Here is a 15,159-nt window from a genome sequence, read left to right on the forward strand (position 1 = left end):
CAGATGTGTTTTGCATTTTTATTACAGTTTTTCTCAATTGCTAAGACACATTTCTCGAAAGCTGCTCTCCGTTTCTCTAAACCGTGAACACAAAACCCAATTTTCGAACTACATTCACAAAACCCCAGACTCGTCTTGCAAAACCAAACTTTCACCTCAAAACAGTTCAATCTGTGCTCAAAATGGAACTATGTTGTCAAATCATGTCCAGAGTCAATCAAAATTAAAAACAGTACTGAGCAATCTCTAAACGCTACATAGAAAAATAGAAAATACAATGCTCAGGACATGAAGCTGTAGAAATAAATGTTTATTGTTCACTGTAGGCTAAATGCATGTTGCAAAACAAAAACACCTGTGCATTTAGCACCCGAGCTCATTTGAAATGGACAGACGCAAAGTGGAAAAGTGAGCTGTGGTTTGATGTGTCCACATTTTTGGAAATCATGGACATCGTGTCCTCCGGACAAAAGAGGAAAAAGACCATCCAGACTGTTACCAGCACAAAGTTCAAAAGCCAGCATCTGTGATGGTATGGGGGTGTGTTAGTGCCCATGGCATGGGCAACTTACATATCTGTGATGGCATCATCAATGCTGAAAGGTACATCCAGGTTTTGGAGCAAAACAATTTTGCCTCCCATATGCTCCCAGCTACTATCAAGCCGATTTTGAGTTTAAACACCGCCAGAGCTTCTAATAAAATCAAAGGCGATCACACACCCAATCACAGCCAATGAGCCAGTACTTCTGTCTTTGTGCGCTCTGCCCCTGCTGTAGAGAAAGATTATTTACCTTGACAGGATATAGTGGTCCAGCGATGAGGCAGAGGTCTTGAAATGAAAAGCTGGTTTCACTTATGGATTTGCTTTATAAATAAAATTATTCTGGATAGAATAATGACATTAATGTAAACTCTTAAAATGTACAAAGTGATATATAACACAAGAGAGAAAACTAACCCACCTTATGTCACATCAAAGGGTTGGGCCCCCTGATTTACGACCTAAAGGTCAAAGATCTGGTCAAACACTGGGATCCTGCAGACTGTCGGAACTTCAAGGCAGCTTCGGGATCCAAATCACCACCAAATCTGAATTGGCAGCTACACATTTTCCAAAACATGATTAGTGCACTGCAGGGTGAGGAGTTGACATTATTCCACTCCTCTCCCCTTCAGTCCCTCCTCCATTGTCACTTCCTGTACTCGTCCCCACAGTCTCCGATGAGCTCCATGAGGTTCCTGGATCGTCGCGTCACTGCTTCAATGGTGGCCAGCTCATCTGACGTCAGCTTGAGTTCAATGCTGCAGCTACTTAGGCTGTCACTGATGTGCTGCCCCGCCCCCGCAACACCGAGCCGACAGCCAACAATGACCCCGCCCACTGCGGGGCGGTCCAACACGTAACGTGTGGCCACACTGGCCAGCGAGCAGTTGTGCACCTTCGCAACAGCCTCCAGCGTGTAAAGGAGGTCCTGGAAAAGGCTCCACCCTCCCCAGGTGTCAATCATCTCCTTGTACTTCGAAAGGGAGGCGGTGTAGAGCTCTGCACTTGATTTAGGCTCTGCCTTCCCCAGATAACACCCTGACAGAAGACCTCCAGCTGAGAGGAAGAAAGGCAGAGGAGAGAGGACACAAAAATAAAGGGTGGAGAGATAAAGACAGAGGGAGGAAGAAGAAGATGACGTTCTGACATCATGATGTGACAAAACCTGGAGCGACTCACCATTTCCTCTTTTAACAGAAAGCATTAAACAAACCCTCTGCTCCCGTTAAGGTCCCCGTTACCAATAAACAAACCCTCTGTTCCCGTTAAGGTCCCCGTTAACAATAAACCAACCCTCTGCTCCCGTTAAGGTCCCCGTTAACAATAAACCAACCCTCTGCTCCCGTTAAGGTCCCCGTTACCAATAAACAAACCCTCTGTTCCCGTTAAGGTCCCCGTTATCCATATACAAACCCTCTGCTCCCGTTAAGGTCCCCGTTACCAATAAATAAGCCCTCTGCTCCCGTTAAGGTCCCCGTTACCAATAAACAAACCCTCTGCTCCCGTTAAGGTCCCTGTTATCCATATACAAACCCTCTCCTTCCGTTAAGGTCCCTGTTATCCATATACAAACCCTCTTCTCCCGTTAAGGTCCCCTTTACCCATAAACCAACCCTCTGCTCCCGTTAAGGTCCCCGTTACCAATAAATAAGCCCTCTGTTCCCGTTAAGGTCCCCGTTACCAATAAATAAGCCCTCTGTTCCCGTTAAGGTCCCCGTTACCAATAAATAAGCCCTCTGTTCCCGTTAAGGTCCCCGTTATCCATATACAAACACTCTCCTCCCGTTAAGGTCCCCGTTATCCATATACAAACCCTCTTCTCCCGTTAAGGTCCCCGTTATCCATATAAAAAACCCTCTCCTCCCGTTAAGGTCCCCGTTATCCATATACAAACCCTCTCCTCCCGTTAAGGTCCCCGTTATCCATATACAAACATTTGTAACCATTTTTCCCCACTCGGCGACACCAGCAACCATAGTCAATTGTCTTCCGGGGGCCAGAGCAGGCGACATTGAAGGAAATTTGAAACTGCTGGCTAAGGCTAAGCGTAAATTTGGTAAGATTGTAATTCACGTCGGCAGTAATGACACCCGGTTACGCCAATCGGAGGTCACTAAAATTAACATTAAATCGGTGTGTAACTTTGCAAAAACATTGTCGGACTCTGTAGTTTTCTCTGGGCCCCTCCCCAATCGGACCGGGAGTGACATATTTAGCCGCATGTTCTCCTTGAATTGCTGTCTGTCTGAGTGGTGTCCAAAAAATGAGGTGGGCTTCATAGATAATTGGCAAAGCTTCTGGGGAAAACCTGGTCTTGTTAGGAGAGACGGCATCCATCCCACTTTGGATGGAGCAGCTCTCATTTCTAGAAATCTGGCCAATTTTCTTAAATCCTCCTAACTGTGACTATCCAGGGTTGGGACCAGGAAGCAGAGTTGTAGTCTTACACACCTCTCTGCAGCTTCTCTCCCCCTGCCATCCCCTCATTACCCCATCCCCGTAGAGACGGTGCCTGCTCCCAGACCACCAATAACCAGCAAAAATCTATTTAAGCATAAAAATTCAAAAAGAAAAAATAATATAGCACCTTCAACTGCACCACAGACTAAAACAGTTAAATGTGGTCTATTAAACATTAGGTCTCTCTCTTCTAAGTCCCTGTTGGTAAATGATATAATAATTGATCAACATATTGATTTATTCTGCCTAACAGAAACCTGGTTACAGCAGGATGAATATGTTAGTTTAAATGAGTCAACACCCCCGAGTCACACTAACTGTCAGAATGCTCGTAGCACGGGCCGGGGTGGAGGATTAGCAGCAATCTTCCATTCCAGCTTATTAATTAATCAAAAACCCAGACAGAGCTTTAATTCATTTGAAAGCTTGTCTCTTAGTCTTGTCCATCCAAATTGGAAGTCCCAAAAACCAGTTTTATTTATTATCTATCGTCCACCTGGTCGTTACTGTGAGTTTCTCTGTGAATTTTCAGACCTTTTGTCTGACTTAGTGCTTAGCTCAGATAAGATCATTATAGTGGGCGATTTTAACATCCACACAGATGCTGAGAATGACAGCCTCAACACTGCATTTAATCTATTATTAGACTCTATTGGCTTTGCTCAAAAAGTAAATGAGTCCACCCACCACTTTAATCATATCTTAGATCTTGTTCTGACTTATGGTATGGAAATAGAAGATTTAACAGTATTCCCTGAAAACTCCCTTCTGTCTTATCATTTCTTAATAACATTTACATTTACTCTGATGGACTACCCAGCAGTGGGGAATAAGTTTCATTACACTAGAAGTCTTTCAGAAAGCGCTGTAACTAGGTTTAAGGATATGATTCCTTCTTTATGTTCTCTAATGCCATATACCAACACAGTGCAGAGTAGCTACCTAAACTCTGTAAGTGAGATAGAGTATCTCATCAATAGTTTTACATCCTCATTGAAGACAACTTTGGATGCTGTAGCTCCTCTGAAAAAGAGAGCTTTAAATCAGAAGTGTCTGACTCCGTGGTATAACTCACAAACACGTAGCTTAAAGCAGATAACCCGTAAGTTGGAGAGGAAATGGCGTCTCACTAATTTAGAAGATCTTCACTTAGCCTGGAAAAAGAGTCTGTTGCTCTATAAAAAAGCCCTCCGTAAAGCTAGGACATCTTTCTACTCATCACTAATTGAAGAAAATAAGAACAACCCCAGGTTTCTTTTCAGCACTGTAGCCAGGCTGACAAAGAGTCAGAGCTCTATTGAGCTGAGTATTCCATTAACTTTAACTAGTAATGACTTCATGACTTTCTTTGCTAACAAAATTTTAACTATTAGAGAAAAAATTACTCATAACCATCCCAAAGACGTATCGTTATCTTTGGCTGCTTTCAGTGATGCCGGTATTTGGTTAGACTCTTTCTCTCCGATTGTTCTGAGTTATTTTCATTAGTTACTTCATCCAAACCATCAACATGTTTATTAGACCCCATTCCTACCAGGCTGCTCAAGGAAGCCCTACCATTATTTAATGCTTCGATCTTAAATATGATCAATCTGTCTTTGTTAGTTGGCTATGTACCACAGGCTTTTAAGGTGGCAGTAATTAAACCATTACTTAAAAAGCCATCACTTGACCCAGCTATCTTAGCTAATTATAGGCCAATCTCCAACCTTCCTTTTCTCTCAAAAATTCTTGAAAGGGTAGTTGTAAAACAGCTAACTGATCATCTGCAGAGGAATGGTCTATTTGAAGAGTTTCAGTCAGGTTTTAGAATTCATCATAGTACAGAAACAGCATTAGTGAAGGTTACAAATGATCTTCTTATGGCCTCGGACAGTGGACTCATCTCTGTGCTTGTTCTGTTAGACCTCAGTGCTGCTTTTGATACTGTTGACCATAAAATTTTATTACAGAGATTACAGCATGCCATAGGTATTAAAGGCACTGCGCTGCGGTGGTTTGAATCATATTTGTCTAATAGATTACAATTTGTTCATGTAAATGGGGAATCTTCTTCACAGACTAAAGTTAATTATGGAGTTCCACAAGGTTCTGTGCTAGGACCAATTTTATTCACTTTATACATGCTTCCCTTAGGCAGTATTATTAGACGGTATTGCTTAAATTTTCATTGTTACGCAGATGATACCCAGCTTTATCTATCCATGAAGCCAGAGGACACACACCAATTAGCTAAACTGCAGGATTGTCTTACAGACATAAAGACATCGATGACCTCTAATTTCCTGCTTTTAAACTCAGATAAAACTGAAGTTATTGTACTTGGCCCCACAAATCTTAGAAACATGGTGTCTAACCAGATCCTTACTATGGATGGCATTACCCTGACCTCTAGTAATACTGTGAGAAATCTTGGAGTCATTTTTGATCAGGATATGTCATTCAAAGTGAATATTAAACAAATATGTAGGACTGCTTTTTTGCATTTACGCAATATCTCTAAAATCAGAAAGGTCTTGTCTCAGAGTGATGCTGAAAAACTAATTCATGCATTTATTTCCTCTAGGCTGGACTATTGTAATTCATTATTATCAGGTTGTCCTAAAAGTTCCCTAAAAAGCCTTCAGTTAATTCAAAATGCTGCAGCTAGAGTACTGACGGGGACTAGAAGGAGAGAGCATATCTCACCCATATTGGCCTCTCTTCATTGGCTTCCTGTTAATTCTAGAATATAATTTAAAATTCTTCTTCTTACTTATAAGGTTTTGAATAATCAGGTCCCATCTTATCTTAGGGACCTCGTAGTACCATATCACCCCAATAGAGCGCTTCGCTCTCAGACTGCAGGCTTACTTGTAGTTCCTAGGGTTTGTAAGAGTAGAATGGGAGGCAGAGCCTTCAGCTTTCAGGCTCCTCTCCTGTGGAACCAGCTCCCAATTCAGATCAGGGAGACAGACACCCTCTCTACTTTTAAGATTAGGTTTAAAACTTTCCTTTTTGCTAAAGCTTATAGTTAGGGCTGGATCAGGTGACCCTGAACCATCCCTTAGTTATGCTGCTATAGACGTAGACTGCTGGGGGGTTCCCATGATGCACTGTTTCTTTCTCTTTTTGCTCTGTATGCACCACTCTGCATTTAATCATTAGTGATCGATCTCTGCTCGCCTCCACAGCATGTCTTTTTCCTGGTTCTCTCCCTCAGCCCCAACCAGTCCCAGCAGAAGACTGCCCCTCCCTGAGCCTGGTTCTGCTGGAGGTTTCTTCCTGTTAAAAGGGAGTTTTTCCTTCCCACTGTAGCCAAGTGCTTGCTCACAGGGGGTCGTTTTGACCGTTGGGGTTTTACATAATTATTGTATGGCCTTGCCTTACAATATAAAGCGCCTTGGGGCAACTGTTTGTTGTGATTTGGCGCTATATAAAAAAATTGATTGATTGATTGATTGATACAAACCCTCTGCTCCCGTTAAGGTCCCCGTTATCCATATACAAACCCTCTGCTCCCGTTAAGGTCCCCGTTATCATATACAAACCCTCTCCTCCCGTTAAGGTCCCCGTTATCCATATACAAACCCTCTTCTCCTGTTATCGCCCATGTTACCCATAATTCTCCAAACACATCATATCTGATTGTATTTGCAGACGTGACCTCTCACCCAGAGTGCCGTAGGTCAGGAGCTGAATGTCGTTGGCCAGACAGAATGCCTCCATCCTCGCCGCCGGTCGCTGGTCAATCACAGAGTACTGAACCTGTCACAGTTAAAGTCAAAGAAACCACACCAGAATCTCAGCCCTTGTCACAAAATGTTACCGTCATTGATCAGATCTGATTCTTTTCCACCAAACAAACTGACTGCCCAAAACAAGGATTAATAAAACCAAGAGCTTTGGCCCTAAAAATGACTTGACTTTTGACTGTTTGTGCCCTCAACAGAGGTCAGACTGAAAAAAATGACTTATTGTTGTGATGACTTGTTTTTAAAGTAATAACTGTGTAAATCTTGTTGTAGATGTCAGTGAAATTAAAGTGAGTAGAGGAAAAAAATGCATGCGTTCACATGAAGGGAGCCTGTTAAAAGCAGACAGTCTCTGCCACCCCTCATGATCCTCGAGAGACCACCTGTGAGACTCAACGCTGTCGTCCAAACCCTGAAATAATCTCTCCAAAATATCAGGAAGATGATGTTAAAATGTGCACACTGATCTGTCTGAGATTGTTCAGATCAGTAAGTGTATGCCGTGGAAGAAAACAAACAAACCAACAGTTGTGGTGTTGAAAGTGCAAACAGACGGCCCATCAAGGTTTTTTTTTCCTTTTTTGCAATAAATGAGCTGTTCCTTCTCTCAGCTGGATGTCTGGCTGCTTTGTTGTTGTTTGTTTTAGAAACTTGTCATTCTACAGCTGTATGTAACTACAGTTCTAGTTATAAGAGGTGGTTTTACTTGCTGGAGCTCCACGTGGACTAACCTGGTTGCTAGAGATGCGGATTCCCTTGCTGATGATTTCCTCCAGCCGCTGTGTGTCAAAGTTCGTGAGAGCGAGTTCTCCTGAACAAAGAAGAAACTGCATTAAAATTCTGGATCACAGGATGGAACCACAAGAAAATAACCTTTACTCTTATGTGAACGTCATGCTGCATTTAGGGAATTCTTCTGTGTATCCGTCACTGTGGATCTCAACATAGAATTCAAACACACTGAAGACTATGTTGAAATGAAATATTTTAACTTCATGAGTCATCACCGAATGATGTGTTCAGTGACTACACAAGGAGGAGCCTCCACGAGGGAAGCCACCAAAACAACCATGACCATTCTGAAGGAGTTACACGGTTCTGTGGCTGTGATTGGACAAACTACATCACAGAACCTTTGTCTGTCCCTTCACCAGGTATACAGCTTCATGGTGGAACAGAGAAGGATTTTCACACATTATAAATGATCAAATTTCAGCTTGTGTCTCCCATGTGCCTTCTGGCAAACTGTAGCTGGAGTTTCCTGTCTTCTTCAGAAAATTCCTGTTTATTGCTACATTTGTGCACCTTTTTGGGCAGAGACAATAAACTTACATGCTGTTGCTTTAAAGCTACAAACTGCTGTGGTAACGATGATTAGCTTCACAAAGTAATATAAAGCAAGCTGCTCATTGGTCAACAGGAGTCAAATGAACTCATGGATACAACAGATGCACATCAAGAGCACATCGCCCACTTAAAAAGTATGCTGCAAAAATATAAAAGATAAAGGAAATGTACTTAAAATGCAGCTGACAGCAGAGAAATGTGTGAAGATCAGACATTAATCTCTACGGACGTGGTGCGTGTGGGTGAATAATAACGGGAAATGTTATTTTGTGGACGTACGTATGACTCCATCCTGCTGCAGGTCTGACAGGTGTCCCAGTGCGTCCAGGTACCTGGTGTCTCTGTAGTCCCACCAGTGGAACTGAACACAGTCCAGAGTGTCCACCTGCATGCGCGTCATGGAGCGCTGCACTGCCTTCGCCACCAGCTACACACACGCACACGTTTGCATGAACATTTCAGGTCTTTGTAGAATACTGAACTGTGCTGTGGACAACACAATGGTCTCACATGTGTCCTTCTACCTTTCGATCCACTGGTCCTGGTCTTAACACCCACTTGGTCAGACCCTGAAGAGCCGGGACATCACTCGCAGGAGTTCTGGACCGAAGCTACAGACAAAGTCGATAGGGAGTAGGAAAAAAACAACAAACAAACAAAAAAGAGTATTATTAAAAGCAAAAACAACCAACCAAAAAAAAAAAACAAGAGATTATTATTAAATACAAAAACAACCAAACAAACAAAAAACAAGAGAATATTATTAAATACAAAAACAACCATCAACTAAACAACAAAAAAACCCAAGAGAACATTATTAAATATAATAACAACAAAAAACAAGAGAATATTATTAAATACAAAAACAACAACCAACCAAAAAAAACAAGAGATTATTATTAAATACAAAAACAACAAACAAAAAACAAGAGAATATTATTAAATACAAAACAACAACAAAAAACCCCAAGAGAATATTATCCATCCATCCATCCATTTTCTTCCGCTTTATCTGGAGTCGGGTCGCGGGGGCAGCAGCTCAAGCAAAGCCGCCCAGACCTCCCGATCCACACACACCACCTCCAGCTCCTCCAGGGGAACCCCCAGGCGTTCCCAAGCCAGCCGAGAGATGTAGCCCCTCCAGCGTGTCCTGGGTCTTCCCCGGGGCCTCCTCCCAGTGGGACGTGCCCGGAACACCTCTCCAGCGAGGCGTCCAGGGGGCATCCGGAAAAGATGCCCGAGCCACCTCAACTGACTCCTTTCGACGTGGAGGAGCAGCGGCTCGACTCCGAGCTCCTCCCGAGTGACCGAGCTCCTCACCCTATCTCTAAGGGAGCGCCCAGCCACCCTGCGGAGGAAACTCATCTCGACCGCTTGTACTCGCGATCTCGTTCTTTCGGTCATGAGCCAACTCTCATGACCATAGGTGAGGATCGGAATGTAGATCGATCTGTAAATCGAGAGCTTTGCCCCCCTACTCAGCTCTCTCTTCACCACGACGGTCCGATACAGCGACCGCATCACTGCAGATGCTGCACCGATCCGTCTATCGATCTCACGTTCCATCCGTCCCTCACTCGTGAACAAGACCCCGAGATACTTAAACTCCTCCACTTAAGGCAAGGACACTCCACCGACCTGAAGAGGGCAAAGCACCTTTTTCCGGTCAAGAACCATGGCCTTGGATTTGGAGGTGCTGATTTTCATCCCGGACGCTTCACACTCGGCTGCAAACCACCCCAGTGCACGCTGAAGGTCCTGATTTGACGAAGCCAACAGAACCACATCGTCCGCAAACAGCAGAGACGAGATTCTGTGGTTCCCAAACCAGACCCCCTCTACACCCTGGCTGCGCCTCGAAATTCTGTCCATAAAAATAATGAACAGAACCGGTGACAAAGGGTAGCCCTGGCGGAGGCCAACGTGCACTGGAAACAGGTTTGACTTACTACCGGCAATGCGAACCAAGCTCCTGCTGCGGTTGTACAGGGACCGGATAGCCCTTAACAAAGGACCCCGGACCCCGTACTCCCGGAGCACTCCCCACAGGGTGCGCCGAGGGACACGTTCGAATGCCTTCTCCAGATCCACAAAACACATGTGGGCTGGTTGGGCAAACTCCCATGAACCCTCGAGCACCCGATGGAGCGTGTAGAGCTGGTCCAGTGTGCCGCGACCAGGACGAAAACCACACTGCTCCTCCCGAATCCGAGGTTCGACCATCGGTCGAATTCTCCTCTCCAGTACTCTGGAATAGACCTTACCGGGGAGGCTGAGGAGTGTGATCCCCCTATAGTTGGAACACACCCTCCGGTCCCCCTTCTTAAACAGAGGGACCACCACCCCGGTCTGCCAATCCAGAGGCACTGTCCCCGATCACCACGCGATGTTGCAGAGGCGTGTCAGCCAAGACAGCCCCACAACATCCAGAGACTTAAGGTACTCAGGACGGATTTCATCCACCCCAGGAGCCCTGCCACCGAGGAGCTTTCTAACCACCTCGGTGACTTCGGCCTGGGTAATGGATGAGTCCGCCTCCGAGTCCCCAGTCTCTGCTTCCTCTTCGGAAGACGTGACGATGGGATTGAGGAGATCCTCGAAGTACTCCTTCCTCCGCCCGACAACATCCCCAGTCAGGGTCAACAGCTCCCCACCCGCACCGTAAACAGTGCTGGTGGAGAGCTGCTTCCGCCTCCTGAGGCGTCGGACGGTTTGCCAGAATCTCTTCGAGGCCGACCGATAGTCCTCCTCCATAGCCTCCCCGAACTCCTCCCAGAGCCGAGTTTTTGCCTCTGCGACCGCACGGGCTGCGGCACGCTTGGCCTGCCGGTACCTGTCAGCTGCCTCTGGGGTCCCACCTACCAACAAAGATAAGTAGGACTCCTTCTTCAGCTTGATGGCATCCCTTACTTTCGGTGTCCACCACCGGGTTCGGGGATTGCCGCCGCGACAGGCACCAGAGACCTTGCGACCACAGCTACGAGCAGCCGCATCAACAATGGAGGTGGAGAACATGGTCCACTCGGACTCCGTGTCTCCAACCTTCCCCGGGATCTGGGAGAAGCTCTCCTGGAGGTGGGAGTTGAAGACCTCACTGACAGAGGGTTCCGCCAGTCGTTCCCAGCAGACCCTCACGATATGTTTGGGCCTGCCAGGTCTTACCGGCTTCCTACCCTCCCAGCGGATCCAACTCACCACCAGGTGGTGATCAGTCGACAGTTATGCCCCTCTCTTCACTCGAGTGTCCGAGACACGTGGCCGAAGGTCAGATGATATGACTACAAAGTCGATCATCGACCTCCGGCTCAGGGTGTCCTGGTGCCACGTGCACTTATGCTCTTGTGCTCGAACATGGTGTTCGTGATGGACAAACTGTGACTAGCACAGAAGTCCAACAACTGAACGCCACTCGGGTTCAGATCGGGGAGGCCGTGCTTCCCGATCACCCCCCTCCAGGTCTCACTGTCGCCGCCCACGTGGGCGTTGAAATCCCCAGGACAACAATGGAGTCCCCAGTCGGAGCGCTATCTAGTACCCCTCCCAGGGACTCCAGGAAGATCGGGTACTCTGCACTGCCGCTCGGCCCATAGGCGAGACAACGGTGAGAGACCTGTCCCCAACCCGAAGGCGTAGGGACACGACCCTCTCGTTCACCCGAATGAACTCCAACACTTGGCGACTGAGCTGGGGAGCAATAAGCAATGCAACCCCAGCTCTCCGCCTCTCCCCGTGGGCGACACCAGAAAAATGAAGCATCCAGCCCCTCTCCAGGACTTGGGTACCAGAGCCCAAGCTGTGCGTGGAGGTGAGCCCGACTATCTCTAGTCGGTATCTCTCAACCTCCTGCACAAGCTTAGGCTCCTTCCCCCCTAGCGAGGTGACATTCCACGTCCCAACAGCCAGGGGCTGTGAGCATGGACCGGGCCGCCGGGCCACCCACCCTTATATTATTTCAAGAGAATATTATTAAATACAAAAACAACAACCATCAACCAAACAACAGCAATAAAAAAAACCCAAGAGAATATTATTAAATACAAAAACAACAACCATCAACCAAACAACAGCAATAAAAAAAACCCAAGAGAATATTATTAAATACAAAAACAACAACCATCAACCAAACAACAGCAACAAAAAACAAGAGAATAATAATATTAAATATATAAACAACAACCATCAACAACCAAATAACAAAGAGATTATCAAATATAAAAACAAGAGAATGTTAAAAACTAAAAATGACTTAATGGTGCATTTTAGTGGTGAAATTAATCATCAGTTAATTGCTTAATTTATTACACAAACACAATCAGTATTTTTGATAATTATATGTTTAAGGCATTTATGGAGACAGAGTGACAAAGGCAAACGGACAAAGAGACAGACAGAAAAACACAGAAACGGATATCTATTTTGGTTGATTTTTTACAGACAGAGTTTGAACTGAGGCTACATTTTTTAAATAAATTTTAAATACCAATTGAATTTATTAATTAAATCAATGGATAGTTTAGTTGTACATAAATCACTTGTTTGTTTGAGTCAACATGTTGTTTTTTCAGATATATGGTTTGTTTTTTATTCTTTTCATTAATCTTGCTACTTGCTGACCCAAACATTTTTAAATATTAAGTACATAATTAATAAATTATATTTATTGTCGGCTGCATGTGGCTTTTAAATGTCCACAAAACAATTCTGAACTGTTGCCTTCATTTGAACATATTTAGTGAAAGATTACAAAAGCAACTGCTGGTGAGTCAATTTTATATATTAAAAAAAACAAAACAAAAAAAAACATACATTTAAAATATGTTTTATAAAACTCTGTGGAACCACATTAATTGAGACACGAGAAGAAAAACTCTAATTTTGATTATCTAGATGCAGTGCCAGCAGTTAATAATCACTGACTTTAAAGCAGTGTGACAAAGGTTTTTCCTTGTTTATTAAATTTGTATTTTTGTCAATAACAAAACTGCTTTACGATACATCAGCTCCCTCTGGTGGTTTTGGAACCAACATGTACTTATGGAATACAGTTTTTAGAAGACCACATCCATGATGCTGTCTCTCTCACACACACTTTGATCAATAATTTTGCATTTCCTCTGATATGTTGTTACTGGTTCAGTTTTTGAGACCAGCAGAACTCCTGTGTGTGTTTTTACACTTTAAAATCTTAAAATCAATCAACTATTAGCTTTAAAATGTGCTTTTGTTTCCTGCAGCAATTCGAAAACCTGTAGAAGTAGCTTTAAAATATTGCCCAAGATCTGTAACATGCATCCTGATTTTGAAGTGCAGCCCAGCAGGTTATGTTTGTGTCTGTATTTACTGGTCTGTTTCAGCACAACGTCCCACAAACACATGAAAACATTTACATGAAACTCATTGAAGGGTTGTGACAAAGACCATGGATGAATATGTTAAATTTTTGGGAAGCTCTGGTTCACATGAGTGTTTCCTGAATTTCACACAAAACATACACAATCAGTCTCAACAACAATCAAGTACAAATTAACCTGATGTATGTGTGAGTGTAAATAAAAGCACAATGCGTCGTATCGGCAAGTGGTGAAAGAACAAACTATCAGCCTTCTCTCTTCTAATACTATAGATGAGGACAAAATGATTACCCCCCCCCCCCCCATGACATTTAAAGTTTTTTTTTTTTTAACAGAGCCAGCATTTCTCAGCATCTTAGTTTTACTTTGGATTCTTACATTATTTTACTTTACACACAGAAACAAAATTATTTCAACAAACCAAAAAGTACCAGGGTCAAAATTATTATCCCCCTAAGAACTGACCTTTTTATTGACCCACAGCACAGACCAGTGTTGTGCAGTGATGCACTTTAACTTTGTAATGTTGAAAGCTTGTGAAATAAAGTTAAAACTGAGGCTTATCTTCCAGTGTACACACAGTATAAAAATCTCTGAGGTTTTGAGCTGTCAATTGAGAAAACAAAAGAAACCAGCCTAGGCTTGAGAACAAATTGTTGATGCTCACAAAGCAGGAGAAGGAGTTATCACAGTGTCGAGAACTGGAGTGAGAAGTTTCATCAAGAAATTCAAAGAGAGCCACACTGTACAGAACATGTGTGGCAGAGGAAGGAAGGGAAAGCTTTAAAAGACACTGGAAAGAAAGCGAGTGAGAGACACGTCTGAAGACCCCAGAACAACAAGACACTAGTGAGTGACTGAGCCAAGTTAGGAATTGTAGTCTGAAAGAAGACAATCACTTAAACACTGGACAGAAATGGACTGAGAGGTTACAGAACAAGAAAAACTCCACTTCTGCAGAAGAGACAACATCAAGCCAGACTGAAGTACACCAAAGACAACCTGGAGAAACATTATGCATACTGGAAGTGTGACCTTTGGTAATAGAGACACTGCTTATGTTTGGTGATAGAAGTGAGAGAGGCGTCTCACCCAAAGCACACTGTCCCCACAGTGAAACACGGCCGTGGGAGTATTATAATGTGGGGATGCTTCAGTGCGTCTGGATCTGGAAATCTCCGTGTGGAAGCAGTCGTGGAGAAAGAACGATATGTAAAGATTTTGAAAGAAATCTTTGTCTTCCAGTATGACAACAACCAAAAACATCCATCGCTCCTACTGAAGAGCTGCCTCCAGAAGACCAAAGTGAACATTACTGACTGGACCACACAAAGCTCTGACTAGAATCTCATTGAAAATCTATGGGATGAACTGAAGACCAAGGTCCAAGCCAGAAGACCATCAGATCTGGAGGAGCTTGAGAGATTCACCAGAGAAGAATGGGCTGGGATTCCTCAGGAGACATGTCTGAGACCTGTTGAAAACTACAAGAAGTGACTGCTGGCTGTTATCCAGAAAAAAGGGCCACAGAACTGATTATTAGCATCAGAAGGACAAATAATTTTGACCCTGGTAGTTTTGGAGGTTTGTGAAATGATTCTGTTTCTGTGTGCAAAGTAAAATAATGTGAACATCCAAAATAAAATGAAGTTGTTTAGAAATGCTGTGCTGAAAATGTCTTACTCTGTTAAAACAAGCAAACAAACAAACAGCACTTGGG

The 15,159-nt window shown here is 43.9% G+C and overlaps 1 protein-coding gene across 2 annotated transcripts in view; it reads right to left on the reverse strand.

The window, feature by feature from the left end:
* Positions 1–644: 644 nt before the first annotated feature.
* Positions 645–15,159, reverse strand: part of LOC117511796 (uncharacterized oxidoreductase At1g06690, chloroplastic-like) — a 34,529-nt gene continuing 20,014 nt past the window's right edge. For both annotated transcript variants that reach the window (XM_034171709.1, XM_034171708.1), the window contains exons 4-8: positions 8,613–8,699; positions 8,368–8,515; positions 7,473–7,552; positions 6,661–6,754; positions 645–1,603 (exon numbers count right to left, since the gene is read on the reverse strand). In XM_034171709.1, coding sequence (XP_034027600.1) covers positions 1,194–1,603; positions 6,661–6,754; positions 7,473–7,552; positions 8,368–8,515; positions 8,613–8,699 — 819 coding nt within the window. In that variant the 3' untranslated portion in view covers positions 645–1,193. The remainder of the gene's footprint in view (positions 1,604–6,660; positions 6,755–7,472; positions 7,553–8,367; positions 8,516–8,612; positions 8,700–15,159) is intronic.

The sequence above is a fragment of the Thalassophryne amazonica genome, chromosome 6 (assembly GCF_902500255.1).
Source record: "Thalassophryne amazonica chromosome 6, fThaAma1.1, whole genome shotgun sequence".
NCBI classification, from domain to species: domain Eukaryota; kingdom Metazoa; phylum Chordata; class Actinopteri; order Batrachoidiformes; family Batrachoididae; genus Thalassophryne; species Thalassophryne amazonica.